The sequence below is a fragment of the Populus alba genome, chromosome 1 (assembly GCF_005239225.2).
Source record: "Populus alba chromosome 1, ASM523922v2, whole genome shotgun sequence".
Classification (NCBI taxonomy): Eukaryota; Viridiplantae; Streptophyta; class Magnoliopsida; order Malpighiales; family Salicaceae; genus Populus; species Populus alba.
Window position 1 is genome coordinate 9,274,473 of NC_133284.1, and position 12,147 is coordinate 9,286,619.

The 12,147-nt window shown below is 33.8% G+C and overlaps 1 protein-coding gene across 1 annotated transcript; it reads right to left on the bottom strand.

Moving 5' to 3' along the window:
* Positions 1-5,057: 5,057 nt before the first annotated feature.
* On the bottom strand, positions 5,058-8,936 carry LOC118033729 (homeobox protein BEL1 homolog). The gene is made up of 5 exons (XM_035038828.2): positions 8,619-8,936; positions 7,425-8,398; positions 6,649-7,031; positions 6,127-6,187; positions 5,058-5,948 (listed from the first exon to the last, which is right to left on the bottom strand). The coding sequence occupies exons 2-5, from the start codon at positions 8,325-8,327 to the stop codon at positions 5,316-5,318; spliced, it is 1,980 nt and encodes a 659-aa protein (XP_034894719.1). The 5' UTR covers positions 8,328-8,398; positions 8,619-8,936; the 3' UTR covers positions 5,058-5,315.
* Positions 8,937-12,147: the final 3,211 nt, after the last annotated feature.

Sequence of the window (12,147 nt, forward strand, 5' to 3'; positions counted from 1 at the left end):
TCATATTAAAATAATTAAAATAAAAAATAAAAAGAAGGCTAAAATTCTAAATAATCTGTATATTATGAGTTCATGGAATTAATATAAATACAAATAAAATATATATAGATTAAACTGAAAATACTATCCTACTGTTAATAAATAAAACTAAATGAATATTATTTCACAGGCTTAACGAAAGATAAGATAGTCATCCGAATGTATCAATCCAGGTTTTTGCGGGAAGTTGTCTGAAAACTTGAATTGTTGGGGGACTGTATTGTTTAGTGGATTCTTCTTATGCTGCACAGCTTCTGTTTGTAAGCTGGTCCTTTACCTGCAAAGTTGTTTTTTGATAAATGAAATCATTTATTCTTTGAAAAAAAAGCTAAAATGAATTCATAAGATTTCTTCTTCTCACAATCCTACAAAGAAAAAGGAAAGATTTTATTACTATATTTCCGAATAAAAAAAACACTCTCAAGCAAATTTACTTCTTTCTCTCATTAACTTGGCATTTTCACAAATTTTGTTCTTTTGAAAGAATTATTTTTCTTTTGATACAAAAAAAAGAGAGAGAGAGAGAGGACCGAAAGTAAAGATAAACTAATCACATATATGATGGGGGAAATTATGCATTTCACGTCCAAACACACTCCCACAACACCTACTCTGGGGATAAAACATTATGCATGTAAAAGTATTTTTACAGCAGTTTTTTCTTTTTGCAAGATGGCTGCGTGTCGGCTGCGATGTTGAGGTATTATCAACGATCACAAACAAAGTCCAAGAAATTGTACAATCCAGCCAAACTTGGCGTGGGCTCAGCCAGAGCTCCAATTGAAATCTAAGAGAAGTTTGGTCCAAAGCTTGGGGAGTATTTCTATTGCGTATAGCTTGATCACATGAACTGTAAATCAAGATATAGTTTAATGCAGATTCATCATGTGTTTTTTTATATTAATCCTTAAACTTTTTTTTATTATTATGATTTAGTCATTTGTGGCAAAAATTGAATGCCAATTGTTTCAAATTTGTTGAGGAATGACAGAATTAAAAGAAAGAGGATTAAAATGAAAAATGTAGAGAAAATAGATGGCAATTTTGAAATTGAGTCAAGAAGTTCACTTTGATCCTCCTACTACTTTCAAATGATGAACTTTAGGTCTCTTAATATTTTTAAAAATTTAATTTTTAATCTGAAACTTTTTTATTTTTTATTTTTCAGTCAATGGTTTTGAGAAAAGAGATAGAAAATTATTAGATTCTATTAATAGAGAAGGAATTTTGATTGATACTGATTTCAAGCATCAAAAAGACTTATTTTTCTGCTAAAGATTTTCATTTAACGAGAAAAAGTTTAGCTTGAGTGTTCTTCTCCCTTCCCCTTCCCTGAAATGATAGATATGAGATCAAGAATAATATTTTTTATTACAAGTTTTTGAATGCTTTTTTAAGACTATAGATAAATTTATCAAGATATACAAGTTGTTTTTTAGGTATTTTGAATTCAAAATAGATTAAAAATTAAATTTTTGGATAAAACAAAAAATCTAAGACATGATTTTCTAGCCACGAAGAACCACGGGAAAACTGGGCTAGCAAAAAATGAAATCGGCCTTCATATATTAAAAAAAAACAAAAGGATGAACAAGGCATACACCCTCTAATACTGAAAAAAAGGCCTGTCTCGCAGGGCAAGCCTTTCTATGGCTCAAATGCTTGGGTAGGCCCCTGCTTGCATATGCATATTTGTTTTTGTGTTTATATATATATATATCCTGCCGGTAACAAAGTGCAGACACATAGCTAGTATTAAACTATAAGATGATTATTGAAGAAAAACCGATTTAACGTTTCAACAAGCTAGCACGCAGTGCTGTTAGGATGAACAAGTCAAATATAAATTGGCATGGGCCCCTCCAGGGAAGTCATTAAGGATGATTAGACAATTAATCGATTTGAGGCTGCCGATTTATTTAGAAAGCCGACAAACTAATTATGTATTAGGAAAACTAATCAAGAAAAATTAAAGAATTCCTATTGGATGCCGTCAGTCAACCTCTGCCACTTGCATTTTCCTTCTACCTTGGGTTATCCAGCTCTTGTAAGAAGCTGCTGTTTTCCGAAAGAGGTTTCATGGCCATGGATGCTTGCTTACTTTCACCTGGATTTTTATTTTATTTTTAGTTTATTCGAATGACAAGAGAAGGAGTTCAGCCTAATCCCTCTCTAATCAAATAACATTTTCTTTGGTATGAATCTTATTGACACGTGCACGTTGGTGATTACATGTGCCTGAGAATAATTCTTAGGTACCCTCGTCTAGAAGACAAAAATAGATGAAGAGATCATATCATAAATAATTAAATAGTTGACGGATGTGTGAGCTGCGTACAAAAGCTCATCCTCAGGTCTCAACTGTTATATATGATTATTGCAATCGGAAGAAAATACAATCATATATATATATATATATATATATATATATATATATATATATATATATAAAATTCAATGAATCATTGTCATGATCTGTTACAAGAAACATACATATATATTACAAGAAATAAAGGTTATTTATAATAGTCTAAATGAATGACATGGTGAAATATTATGTGGACATAATAAATGATAAAATGATAATATTAAATCAGTTAATAAAACACTCCTTTGGGATGGGACTAAGGTTTTATAACATGTAAGATATTATCCCTAATATTGCATTTGTGTATAGGAAGTTAAAGATGTATAAAATTATTACTTGCCCAATTTTTAAGGAAAGCAAAAGTTATTTGTTTAACCATTTAGTAGGTGTTACTGTAATAAGAGTTTGGGATCATGAAGTTTATCTCTCCTATGATTTCAAGTTCGAACCCTATAGTTATTAATATGATGATTACTAAATGTTCGCATGTTTGTTAATTTTAGATCCCGGTGGAAATATATATAAACTAACCGAACATCCATCTTATTAAATAAAAAAAATTATTTATTTGGATTGTTTTGTAAAAGTCAAAAAATCATGTCTGTTGTTACAATTAAAAAATCGTAGAAATTACTTTCTACCCGACAATCTTAAGAAATTAGTAACTCTTAATTGCGATTTACGCCCCTTTTTTTTTTTTTTTTTTAATAGTATCCTCCAACGAATATGAGTGTAGAAATTAGGACAAATTCGTGAAGATAGAGGATGCATCCTCTGGCCCCCCTCCATGTACTTGAATTGCTATATACCTGACAAGTAAATTCTTTTCGAGACATCATGCATGTTATATCCTACAATATCTTTTTTTTATTAATTATATTCATCATATGTAGTAAATAATTTAATAATAAAAAAATATCTGTATATTTATATTTTACAATATTGATTCTTTCTATATTTAATTGAAAAAACCAATTCATATTTCGTATTATATATTATCAATTGCTGATGAAACAAAATATCTCCATTAAAATAATAAAAGATATTATATTTTTTATAATAAAATTAAAGACGTTAGTCAAAGATAATTTCACTTTAATACTTTACTTTATCGAATTAACCTCATGCATAACATTGGTTTGATTATTTGTTATCAGATATTTATTTCAAGAAGCTATTCTAAAATAAAAAAAAATAAAATCTTTTTATCATGAATGGACAACATGGAACAAACAAAAAAAATCTCCAGTAAATGAAAAACCATACTTTCCTCTATTTCTAAGCTAATATACCTATCATGTCCTCTATTTATTTTTAGAGGTTGTTCGGAAGCGCGGTAAATATTATTTTTTAAAGTATTTTTTATTTGGAAATACATTAAATAATATATTTCTTTAAGAAATTATTTTTTATAACAGAAAATAAAAAACACTAAAAAAATTAATTTTAAAAAAAATATCAAATTTTAACAAAAAAAAAAGAAGAGAACAAATTGCAATGCAACTCCATAAAAGTTCTTTAACTAGCCAAGCCTAACAAAGGGCATCGCGAGGTAAACTAGGTAGAAGCATACCATTAGAAAAACACACAATTGGAAGTATATTAATTGCATGAATATTTTTGGTACGAAGAATTTTAAGTTTTATATAAAATATTCACAAAATTCCCTTATCAGCATAAGAGCATATGGATACTCTATTTTAGAACAAATTCTGTTTTTACTTGAATGAAGGGAATTCCTCTCTTGATGCTCTCATTAGTTTCTAGAAACGTTGCCAAAAAACGCAGATAAAAAGTAAACAAAAAGAAAACTCAAGTATACTAGGCTATTACAATATATACGAGCTAGCTAGTGAGCAATGCTAATTTATTTAAATATTTTTTTTCTTGAGAGATCTTCACCCATACAGAATGAATGGATTCCGTTCATGATATGATCCATAAATCTAAAATATAATCGAGATTCTCCATGGATGATTTTCAGAGAAATTAAGATTATCCTCGCTGAGGGACGTCACCCTCAAGACGAGCAGCAGCTAGCTAGGTTAGGCACACATTTTTCACATCTGAAATCTTGGGAATAATTTTAAGGCGAGAAAGGAAATAAAATCTGGAAGAGCTGCATCTTCTGCTTGAAGAAGCATATATATATATATATATATATATATATATAGAAAAACTTAAAGCCATCACACCATGTTGAAAAGGCAGGTGAAAAAAAGGGCACCTTTCCACCAGCAAAAGCAGCAGCATAAACCATGCCAAAGTTGACAAATCATAAAGCAAGCAATTCGTATGGGCATGAAAGATCCTATTCATGAAGATGAATTAGGGACCACTTTTTGCAGCAATTGTCTTAATCTCCGAGACCAAGGCCCAACCAAATTGTGTTGCTAACTTAATTTTGTCTTCATGGAAAACCCAAAAAAATGAATAAAAAAGATTAAACCACCGACTTAAACAAGAGCCACAAATGATTCAATCACTCAGCCTCGGCTATCACGAAGAGAGAGGGAGAGGGACATGTACCTGCAACCCTTAAAACATGATAATTTCTTTTCTTTTCTTTTTGAAAAACGGACTCGAAACCAAAAGAGGTAAGAAATAGCGGCACTTTCACCAATCACTTGCGATTTCAAATTAGCCCAAGTAGAAAATAGACAAGTTCTTAATTTCCAATGGAAAAAAATAAAAGAAATAAAACAAAGATGCAATACTATTCTAAGCTATGGACATAGATCCATAGTATTTTAAACCAAACTAGAGTAGCATTATGTATATAAATATGTATGGAGTATTTATCTATTATGCCTAAACTACTTATCAACCATCACCATCCTTTGGCTAGAACTCCGGCTATACGCGCGGCACCCCCCAGCGAGTGTCCGGTGCATCAAGCTTTTTTATTTTATCCAGCCAGGTCATGCAGCAACTGAGCTCCCATCAGATTCCTATAAGGCAAATTCTGTCCTTCACCATCTAGAAGTGAGTACTGAACTTGTTGGCAATCTTCAATATGGTCTCTAGGGTAAAATAGAGAACTTTGAGAGCCAGGAGAGAATGCTAAGCTCACTCCACTCCCCCCATGCTGTTGCAACCCTAATGTCAATGACACTCCACCACCACCATTGAAGTTCTGGTTATTAACACTGTCATTAGCATAAGAAACCCCTGCCGCGGTATGATGATTGTAGGATGAGAAGTCCAGTTCCATAGCACCAAAGTTTCCAAAGTTCTGTTGTTGGGGCTGTAAATGGTGGCTCTGAAATGTCTTAATGCTCTTGTTGGTGTCATTTTTATCTGGGTTAGAGATAATGGAAGAGAGGCATTCGGAGTCAATTCGAACGAGTTGGTCCGGTGTCGGTTTTTGATCTGTTGAAGAAGGGTTTTGATTAGGCCGGCCATTAATATTCTCATCAAGATCAGTAACCCCATCCGAGGAGGCCAAGTTGTTGTCTTGCTCCTTTGTTTCTTCTAAGTACATCTCTTCCACCATAGGTTTCCATAGCCTCACTCTTGCATTGATAAACCAATTGGATACCTGTTGAAAGACATGTAAAAACAAAGAGGCATCATATAAGTTAACACGACACATATATAATTAATCACATTTTGTAATCATTCGATTATTACTGTGGATCCTAAGAAGACATGCCCCATTGATAATATAAATTAATTCATTGAAGATTAAAGTAATCTACGGAGAGATGTAGACGTGCCTGGCTTCTTGAGAGACCAGTTTGGCGGGCTAAGATATGTTTATCAACATCACTTGGGTACCTGAAAAAGGGTTTACCATGAGAAGCATGAGGGTTAGTGCTTGAACTATATATATATATATATGCATATTAGCTAAGTCCTCTTGCGTGTGCCAGTGATATGGGTCCTATGCGATAGAATCAAATTAATCAACACAAAAATGAAAAATATGCACATAGAATGGCAACTAAATGATTGAAAATAATATGACAAAAAGGAAAAAAAGAATCTTTATGGAAGTGGGTAGAAACTAACAAGGCAATTGCTTTTGTTTTTGCAAGCAAAATGATTGAGACCCTTGTTAAGACTTAACATATGAAAGCTGTTACTGGGACTAGAACACAACTCTTTAACATGTGTTGTATTTATGCTTTTGTTTGGAGAATACTTTGATTCTTTCATTAAATCTACTTTGTAGTGCAGTTATATTATAAAGACTAAATCTTGTGGAAGCCCAGAGAGAGATTGAGAGAGATATTTACGGGTGGAGAAAATGCTCAAACAACCAAGCTCGAAGAACCGACACAGATCTTTCAGGTAGGCCTCTTTGAGGTCTCCACGGGTGACTCTCCATCATGCTCATATGTTGAAAAGCCCTTTGTTGCCTTAAAGTTTGATCAAGAATCTTTAGCCTTGGAGTTTCACCTCTTGTGGTACCTGGTGCAACGGGATCTTTATCTCCCATAGCTTTCTTTGTTGCATGAATTTGAGCCACAATTCCATCTCTTAAACATCTGAAGTGCCTTGACATGGCCTTCGATGCTAAAGCTGAATAGACTGAGGCTGCTCCAGTACCTGCCACAGCTTCAAAGGATGATACCACATCTTTCATTTGATCACAGTAGTGCCTGTATCTTCTATCCACCTAAAAAATAGAAAAAAAAAGAGGAAAAAATGATAGAGGTAGGTGTGAAAATAGAATTGAAGTTTCTTAGCCATTGAAAACATGAGTAATAAGATGAAAACAAAGATGCCATGAAAAGAAAAATAAATAAATAAAGGAATAGAGGTTTCTGAAAATTAACGAAAAGCTTGAATTGTCATGAGATGTGGGAATTAAAGAAGAGCCCCCAAGTCGCTAACAACTAGTTCCAGAACTGAGTTTAGAACCACAACAAATCAACTACAAGAGTAATAGTCTCAATCTTTCTTGTCAGTAATTAAGGTCCAAGAAATATGTTGGTGTTTGAAAAGAATAACGAAAAAGATGGGCCCTTTATGGACTTTAAAACAAGGAGAGTTCATGAAACACACATACCTCTTCCAGCATTGAAAGCAGCTTTGTCTTTCTCTTCTGCAATTCAATGAATTCAAGAGACTGAAGAGATTTGTTTCTTGAAGAACTTCCGTTCTGATCATCATCCCACTGTTTAGGCTTGTGGAGCTTTTGCTTTAGTGCATCACCTTGCTTTGTCCCAAGACTACAGAACTCATTCAATAGGTCCTGTGAAGGACCCATGTACTTTGAGTTCCTAAGCTGAAACTGCCCTTGATGATGTAAATTTGCAGCTTGCATCATCTGTTGCTGAATATTTGCTGGAGATTTCCCGAAGAACCTCATTTCTTCTTGTGGACTATCTTGATTCTGATGAGTAGATGTGTGCCTTAGTTCAAAAGGCTGTAACCCAATAGAAGACGGATTACTTGAGCACAGAGACAGTGAAAGACCTTGACTTGGCCTCTCATTTCCTTCACATGGAAACACACACCTCAAAGAAGAATCATCAACAAGCAACCTGTTTTCTTGCCAAGGAGCTGAGTGATCAGGTCCAACCATTAGATTCTCATTACTTGAATCAGAAATCCCAGTTGAGAAATCAGGTTTACTGAACTCATGTTGATAAAAAACACCATTTGTTGAGTCATTGATCGTCTTTGAAGAAGAAGGACCACCAGGGTTGTTGTTGTTCGGTGGTTTGTTGAAGAATCCTTTCCACATAGCAGAGTTACTGTCACTTTTTTGCTGTTGTAGATTCTTTGAAAACCCTATCATCTCCATGCCTGTAGTCAAGTTGAACATCTCTGGATTGGATTCAAAGCCTTGGATCTGATTCACAAGATGGGTCTGGATTGTTGGGTTACTCGATGAAACATCTGTATAACAAAAACTCCCTGATGATACCATGCTCCTTGACTTATCTTCACACAGTTCTCTAGCCATGTAACACCAAGAAATATCCCTTCCTTATGTTGCTCTTGCTCCTCTACCTTTTCTTTAAGCTGATGTTGACTCTGCAACAACAATTTCATGATCAAGATTCACTCTAATAAAAGAACTCTCAGAATTTACATCATTAAAGCTCTGTTACAAATATCATAAAGCAAAAATCAAATCAATGAAATGACCACTTTTGATATTCAGCTAAATCAAAGAAAGAAAGAAAGAAAGAAAGAAAGAAAACAAGTAAAAAGAAGACTAACTTCTTGTTGCTAATTTAAGGGTAGACTTTACCTAGTTCAAGGAAGAAATAGTAGAGGGTTTTTGCTGCTTAGTAGAAGAGGTTTGGTGGAGAAGAAGAAGAAGAAGAAGGGAGCCAAGAGAGAGGTAAAGAGCCCTCCTTTTTTTTAGTCTGCTTCTCTTAATAAGCCAACATGGTATGCCATGAAATGAAAAGCAATCCAAAGAAGAAGAAGAAAAGGATCAAGTATAGCTTCTCTGAATTAGAAGATCAGATGCAAGTGGTGATGGCCGTCTAGCCATGATCATCATTTGATATATGCCTCTCTCTCTCTCTCTCTCTCTCTCTCTCTCTCAGCTATAGCTCAAGTGGGTCAATGCAGCAAGATATAAATACATCCAAAATAGACTTCTCCTACTAAGAAAGCCATATAATCTCATCAATTATTTCACGCCAGCAAAATAAAATATGACCGTAACCAAGAAAAAAACACATCCTTAAATCATTATTTTAAAATGATTAATATATATATATATATATATATAAAGAGAACTCCTCTGCTTCAGAAAGTACTAATGACACAGAAACCAGGAGCCACAGAAAGTAATAATCGTCCTTTGCAGGGTACACTAAATACAAGCCGCCACATGACTTGCTGTTTTGCTTACTTTAATTACCCACTCACTCACCCCTTTTTTTTTTCCTTAAAAAAAAGAAAAGAAAAGAAAAAATACTATATACTACTAATCCCTCCATTATGTGCTAGTCCTGCCCTTAATCATAGGTGAATAACTCTTTTGGAATGGCTTTAGATTTGACTTCTTTAATTCCAAAAAAGTTATTGAATTTCATGAAATGGTTCAATGACTTTCAAAACAGTGCAAGTATATCATTGAAGACCTTTAATGCAAGCAATTTTCAACCATGGCTAGATGTCATTGATGGGTTGGTTAAGTTATTACCAGCAAGATCCAATCATAGACAAAATAGTTTCTTCTTCCAAAGAATCTCCTAGAAATACCCATAATCATACGTACCATTATGATACAATATCCTGCGATCATAGGTAGATGAGCAGAAACAGTATTGCGACCCCATCAAAAATATAAAAAATGTGCTTCTTTAGTTTCACAGTATATATATTATGTAAGATATCTTCGGAGCTCTGACGAATCCCAAGAAGTCACTCCTAAGTAGGAGTTATGTCGAGGCTTTGTCAGATGGGTTTCAGTGAGACATGTGTATGCGAGAGTCTTTGGTCCTATGTATCATCTCTTATTGGTGGGCCTAAACCTTGTGTGATAAAATTGGTTCCTTTTGAACATGGCCGCAAAAAACAAAAACTCCAAGGAAGAAGATGAGAGTTTCATGTGAGAGAGAGAGAGAGAGTGAAAAGAATAGATGCGCCTGATAGGGTGGAGTTGTGGTGTGTGTAGCGCAAAAAATGGTTCCCAAATTATGGTAAGAGAGAAGGAGACGGCGAGGTGGTCCAAATGCTTCCCCATTTAATCCCTCTAATTAATTGCTCTATTAAAGTATTCCACCCGTCTCTTCTCTATTGCATCGGGGGACCAGCATCTTTTCTTTCTTTCTTTCTGTTCATCGCCATCAAACTATGCCCACCTCCCACGGGCAGCCATGCACTGCCATTTCCCACTCCGACAACCACATCCCATCAGCACGCATCGTTGAGATGGACCTCCTCGCATCAGCGCCTGGCCTGGTGTATTTACAGAATTTCGATGAATCTTTTTGAGTATCGGTTTGTTTGAACTAAGAAATATTCATGACAGAAAACATATATTCTTAGTCATTAGATTGATCGACCCCTTTAAGTTCAGAGCAATAATAATAAGAAACAAAACTATATAGTTATCAAATCAAGCTTAGAGAACTGATAAGGAGCAGGTGAGCATATTTAGAAGATTATTTAGATTTAAGTTGTGATAGTTATGATTCTTAGTATATTAGAAATGATTAAATATACTTCTTGTATCAATTCTACAACACGCACACATTCTACAAACGCCTAAGGTGAGAGTTGGTAAGGAAACTCTCGCAAGCTTTATTTTTTGTCCGATAAAAGCAGGTGGTCCTCTATCCCAAGCTTTCTCCGCCGCTTGCCAATTTTCTCTCTTCCGCACTCTCTCTCTTCGCTTAACCCTACGACACTACGCTACACCTCTAGCTTACATCAACAATCCTGTGCTCTCCCTGCTTGTACTTTTATTTTCCCTCTAGCTTAAGCTGCACCATTTGCGCATCTTATCCATCAGCAGGAGTCCAGGTCTGTAGCAACTTCACGTAACTTTCATTGGATCTTATATGTTAATGGGGCTGTTTTTAACCGAAGCTAAAAAGCAAAAATGTGTATATTTTGTTCGTGATTTGATGTGATTTTTGAGGTAAATTATCACCCACAAAATTCGGGGGATTAAAAGCAACTGTGAAATTCTGAGTCTTGTCACTGTATCACTTGCTGCAGTCTGTGTTTTTTAGATGTTTTTGAAAATTGTGACTGCAGGGTTTTACGAAGGATTTGAGCCTTCGGAAGCCTCATGGAGTGGTCCTTCATCATTTTTTTTTTACCAGGACCGACCTAAGCTACTCGCAGTACTATAATGGTAGCAGAGTAGATCATAGGTAGTGCAGCTTTATTTGATGGTGATCATTAACAGTTTGGACCCAGATAGGGATCAGAGATTGGGAATCTGAAAAAAAAATATAAAACCCTAAAATCAAATGTTTTTTTTTTTACAGTAATTGGTTTGGATTGGTGATTATGGTCCTGGCAGTGGGATTATTGTTGTAGATCCATAGTACTTTTTGACAGTACGATGTCAGAACGGAACATTGGGATGGGGTCAAGTCAAATATGTGATTGATTAATTTCCCATTGTAATCAATGTGCTTTTTTTTTTCTTTGAATATATTTTTTTAAAACAGCAAGGTACACTTAAAAAAGAAGAAGATAAAATAGCATTATATATATATATATATATATATATATATATAGAGAGAGAGAGAGAGAGAGATTGAAAAGCATGATTTTTATATTTTTATTGCTATGCAGAGTAAAAAAAATTAAATAAACAGAAGAAAGTAGAAATAAGAGATAAAAAAAACTCTCTAATTATAGTATCATCAGTATTATAAAAAAATCTCAATAACATAAATTTAATAATAAAAAAAAGTGACCAATGATGTTTTGAGTGAACTAAATTTATTGTCCAAATATTAAAGATAACTCATTTGTTTTTAACATCACGTGTAGCTTACTCGGGTTAATGTTGATTTTTTTTTTAGTGTTTTTGAATTTATCTTGTTGAGATATATCTAAAAATAACTAGTAGTATTGTAATCAAATATTTGACATGTCTCCTAAGTCTTTTTCTTTATTTTATCTCTCCTCTCCCTTCCCATTTAATATTTTTTTTATTTGATATGAATAGTGATAAGTTATAAAAGTCATGTTTTTCAACCGTGATATATATATACTGTGTTATTTTGCCTTTTAAAAAAAATATTAAAAATCAAAAATAGCTTTTTTTATTGTTCTATAATTGTCTCTTGGATACAGGC